The sequence below is a fragment of the Pieris rapae genome, chromosome 7 (genome assembly GCF_905147795.1).
Source record: "Pieris rapae chromosome 7, ilPieRapa1.1, whole genome shotgun sequence".
NCBI classification, from domain to species: domain Eukaryota; kingdom Metazoa; phylum Arthropoda; class Insecta; order Lepidoptera; family Pieridae; genus Pieris; species Pieris rapae.
In genome coordinates, this window is record NC_059515.1 from 5,234,417 (window position 1) to 5,240,082 (window position 5,666).

General features: G+C 31.2%; 1 protein-coding gene across 1 annotated transcript; it reads left to right on the forward strand.

Annotated features, from left to right (window-relative positions):
* Positions 1-390: 390 nt before the first annotated feature.
* On the forward strand, positions 391-5,169 carry LOC110995156 (valine-rich protein). The gene is made up of 2 exons (XM_022262179.2): positions 391-492; positions 3,810-5,169. The coding sequence occupies exons 1-2, from the start codon at positions 481-483 to the stop codon at positions 4,902-4,904; spliced, it is 1,107 nt and encodes a 368-aa protein (XP_022117871.2). The 5' UTR covers positions 391-480; the 3' UTR covers positions 4,905-5,169.
* Positions 5,170-5,666: the final 497 nt, after the last annotated feature.

Consider the following 5,666-nt stretch of genomic DNA (forward strand, 5'->3'; position numbering starts at 1 on the left):
AACAGCAAAATACGTTTTAAACATTTGGATAGTTCTGAAAACTGTTTTTGTTAGTGATTTCCTGTACAGTTTTTTTATATCTTATCCCATAATTTGATTTTTCTTTCCGATAATTTGATATAGCAAGTATTGTTCTGGATCATTCAAAAGATTTTTTTAAGCACATTTTCATCAAACCTGTATGTTATTAACATACAATAATAAAAAACATAAAATTTACTGTTACTAAAAATAGCTGTCTCATAAGCTAGGCTTGTTTAACGTTACTTAAACATAAAAATTACAAAAACTTATTACGTTTACCATATCAACATTTGAAAATCGAACAAAAGATCGCTCTAATTTACAAATAGTTTAACAATTAATACATAAATCGAGCCTAAGCGTTCACCCTTCTATGCCGAAGTGGGAGGGACAGTATAAAGTGTGGCCAGTTGAAGTTACAAGCACCAACCGGTCTTCGTCGACGAAGACGACAACATGAAATTTACGGTGAGTCCAGTGCAGTGTGTGAAGTGTGTGAAGAATTTTGAATTTCGAACGGGATTGGATTGTCTATGGTCCTTGAGGACTAAAGGTTTTATTGTGTCGAATATAGGGAAATTTTGGGCAATAATAGTAATATTAAGTAAAAATAATTCATGATTCTTCTCTTAAAAACCTACTATTTAAAAAATAATACAAATTTAATAAAAATAATAATTAATTTATATAAAAACTAAAAAGAAATATAATTTCGGCTTAGCACTTTCAAAACACTTGTTTATTTAAATAATTAAAAATCCATCAAAACATACGCTTAATAAATTACGTAATTTGAAAAAATCTAAAAATTAAAAATAAATATCCGATTTTTCTGTTTACTACGCTTGTCAACCTTCTCCATTATAGAAAACGTATTAAATAGCAATAAGTAAATAGAGAAGTTCAAAAAATAAATTCCCTTTAAAGTATGCCATTTTCCCACGGTCTATTGAGCTATTACAAAGCGATTTACTTAATAATAGGTCAGAAATAGTTGATTTCCTTAAGCTGCATGTTGTATGTAATTTTCATTTCACTTTCGCCCTTACCATAAAGTTTCATTATTATATAAATATCTAACAATCGCATATGGACTAGTTAATTTTTTTTTTGAATGTGACATGGCTAATCTAAATTTCTATCAAATTTCATCACGATTAGTGTTAATTATTAGAATATTTTATTGAGGATAATATACTTAGTGTTAAATTGTCACAATTGAACACTATAATACTTATCCGCCCGAGTTCCAAACTAATAGAATATTAGTATAGTATTCATATAAAATTTCAAGACAATTAATTTAACTGAGAACAGCTGTTGTTATGTTAATTTAAACCAACTCTTAAATTTATTAAAGTTCCTAGGTTCTTTATAACAAGCCGAAATCATACCATTAAAGATGTGTATGTGATGTTAGGATTCAAATAAAAGTCGAAAAATGTATAAAACATCTAATACCTCGTTTCCTACTCATACAAAACTATGTTTTTAGGCCGAAATAAGCCTCGATGACGACCATTATACAAGATATATTTGTATTCTAGTTTTCCATTAGCAATGCATAGAGCTTTCTGTTAGAGGTAGATTCTGCTGTTTGCTTTCGCCTATTTTTCGCCTATTTTCCGCGACTCTCGAAACAACAATGTAGCAGTAAGTACAAAATTAATTACGTTTTAGTTTATTCTACATCGATAGTAGGTACATAATGAATTTACTAAAATGCTTCTCAAGACTATGAATTAGCTACCAGTAACATAATAAATATTAAAAACCCGACGTAATAGTGGGATGTAAATGTTATGATGTGTGACGGTTGGATTAGTGATTTGTAGTTAATGACTCTAACCATAACGTAATAATAATTAAATAACTATGTAATATTGATTAGTGGTATGAAATAACTTTTAATAACCTTTAAGTAGTACATAAATATCTAACTTGTGGTTGTAATATATTAGAAATAAATATTTTATAATGAAAAATCATCGAAAGAAAACCAATGACAAGCCTATAATAAATATAAAACAGTCTCAAATGCGACATAATCTGTGCTTATAACTATAGACGAAATAGCTTTATCTTGTTTTTCACGTTTTTCCGCGCAAAACTTAGGTTACTGGCCTTTAATGTTTTTTTTTCTTGGCGCACGCGTGATCACATCTAATTCACTTTCTTTTATCTTGACGTAACTAAACTTTTGATTACAGTATGTGTTCAGTATGTCGGAAGTACTTGTTATAGTTAAATTATTGTTAGTGTTATATAAGGTTTTAAAATTACATTTGTTTAAATTGACTTCAAAACTCAAAGGAGAACATTCATAATCTATAATGATATCTTTCATATTGTTTTTTATAACGGCGTTTCGCATCCATTTTAATTAGATAAGTTTAAAGAATGTATAGTATTTAAACCTTTTCATTTACTTTAGCAAACAAGCACATTTATTACCTATAATAGAAATCGTAGAAAGTCCATTACGATAAAAACAAAGCCTAATTCTATTGTGAGAAGAATTTGATTGATGTTATTAAATGAATGATAATTGTGTATTTATATTTTTTGTTTTCAGTTTAACACAATCACATTGTCTTTTATATCTTGATCTAGAATAAAACCATTTGCTCGTAAATGTTACTCTTAGAATTTATTTTACAATACCTTAGAATTAGCTGGCCCTCAGTTTATATATTTTAGTATAATTCAAAAACATTACTATAATTTAAATCCAATTACAAAATTAATTATATGGAAAATATTTTAATGAGAATCGATGATGTCAAAATATCTCATTTATACGTTGAACACTCTATCATAAAATTATTATTTCATAACTACGATTTTAAATTTTTTACTTTCACTTTTAGTGTATATATATATAAGTTATGATTCAAGAAAAATTATAGGATTTTAAACAAATTTCGTTATAATTTCATAATAGTACCATTTTATATACATAATTATGATTATATTTTTATTCTTAATAGTAATATTAGTGCCAAATAAATGCAGTTAATCTGCATAAATTAGACAATCTATTATGACCTTAATAAGCAAATTATGCAACTATTTCATTCGACGCGGTGGGCAGCCGTGTTGATCTTATCTATCTAATTACAACTTATTGTGTATTGTTATACTTCCGATTTCAATATCATATATAAATTAAACATGGCCTATATTGTTACATCTTTATTAACTTTTGCAATGACAAAATAATTGAATATCTACATATGCAGTTGATGATCGGTTTTACTTTTATACTTTTAATCTGTTGTAATTTTTCGACAGTATTTTTTCTCTTAAATAATAGCCGTACTGAACCATCTTAGTAGAAATAGCAACCGTTCGTATTTTCAATAGAATTTTCTTTACTGTCCTTACATTAACATACTGTGCTTACTTTTAAAGCGAAACAGCGGATTTCAATGAAATAGAAAGCAACATTGATTTATAGCAAGATATAATCCGGTAACGATCCAAGACTTGTCGTTTAGAATTTACTATTAGTTCAATGTTTACGTCTTCATGTTTCGATGAAAGTAAAAGTTGATTCGCAATACAAGTTTGCATTACTTTGCTTTTTAACTTTGTAATATATGTTGTATCATTGCTTTCGGAAATGAGGCACTTATTTATTATAGCTGCGCCTTATTATCTTGAATTTGAATTGAAGAAAATACATTTTAATGATTCTGTTCGTGCAAAAAATTATATCATTTTTAAAATTAGTTTAAGCAAGCTTTCATCCTATTGTATTAAGGAATTTGTCATGTTCACAGGTTGTATTCGTTGCATCCCTGGCCGTGGTGGCCCTTGCCAGTGAGGAGAAGGACACCAAATCGGTAGCCACCGATGAGAAAAAACAGGACAAGCGTGGCATCTACGACACTGGTTCATATGGGGGTGGTTATCAAATTGGTGATGGTGGACATGGAGGTTATGGTGGCTACAGCGCCGATAGTCACGGCTTTGGCGGCGGAAACTTCGAAGGTCACTACGATGGAGGCCATGCCGAGTTTGGAGGCAGCTCCGACTCTTGGAAACCCATTCAGAGCGAACACCATCATGTAAAGCACGTAGAAGTCATCAAAAAGGTCCCCGTACCCTACACCGTAGAAAAACACGTCCCATACACAGTTGAGAAGAAAGTCCCTTATGAGGTCAAAGTACCCTACCCCCAGCCCTACACCGTTGAGAAGAAAGTTCCAGTCACTGTCAAGGAGTACGTCAAGTACCCAGTCTACGTACCAGAGCCTTACACAGTAGAGAAGAAAGTGCCTTACGAAGTTAAAGTACATGTCGACAAGCCTTATGAAGTTAAGATACAAGTACCCCAACCCTACGAAGTTATCAAGAAGGTCCCCTACGAAGTTAAAGTACCTGTACCCCAACCCTACACTGTTGAAAAGAAAGTCCCAGTTCCCGTCAAATATGAAGTAAAGGTACCCCAACCCTATGAAGTAGTCAAGAAAGTGCCCTATGAAGTCAAGGTCCCCGTGGACAAACCCTACCACGTCTACGTTCCAAAACCATACCCAGTGCCAGTTGAGAAACCATACCCAGTGACCGTCCACAAACCAGTACCATACGAAGTTAAGGTCCCAGTTGACAGGCCTTACAAGGTTGAAGTTGAGAAACCCTACCCAGTACCAATCAAGGTGCCAGTACCAAAACCTTATGACGTGTACAAGAAATTCCCTTACACCGTTGAGAAGCATGTTCCTTACGAAGTTAAAGTGCCCATCGACAAACCATACCCAGTTTACAAGGAAGTACCTGTCCCATTGGTAAAGGAAGTCCCTTACCCAGTAAAACAACACGTTCCCGTGCATTTAAAGGTTCAAGAAGAGCATCAGCACCACGGCTGGCATTGATTGAAATACAAATAGGTCTCACTCCAGTACCTTATAGGCTAAGTCGAATTGTGATCATTTAGTATTCGTAGTATTTAAAGTCAAATGATTTTTATTCTTCAAACATTAATGTTTTGCAAAATAAAAATTAATTTGATGAGTTTGATAAAAATGTATTCAACTTGTGTGTGTAAAGAATGATCTGTTATTAATTGTTTATGCTTTGTTTTATGTGTTTGTAGTCTACAAATACTATGTTGAGGCTGATAATAAAAAATGAAAAATATGCTGCTTTAATTTCATTTGTCTATACTTATTAATATTTCTAAAACATGAAGTGAAGTCTTTGTAGAATTTTTTTTAAATATAATTTTACATACCTTTACATTTCTAAGTTACTTTTATATTGCAAGACCACCACTGCATATACGTATCAGCTATACCAACGATTAATTTAAATGCGCTATGGATAATTTGATCACGAATACAGTAAAAACTATTATGATACAAAACCATTTAAATTTAAACTGCTTAAATAATGTTCCACATATGTCTAATTAAAAAAAAACTGCAACATTTTCCCCACAAAATTATTAAAAATAGATTACATAGAAATGAATTTGTAATGATTGTTATCGAATAGCCTATTTTAGTCGCTATTATACGATATATTATTGTGAACTAAAACACATTTGAAAGTAAGGAATGTATTGCATAAACTAACAGCCATTTTGTAATACATCTCATGCAAAGTGGTTTCGCACAGAACATGATAGAATAATT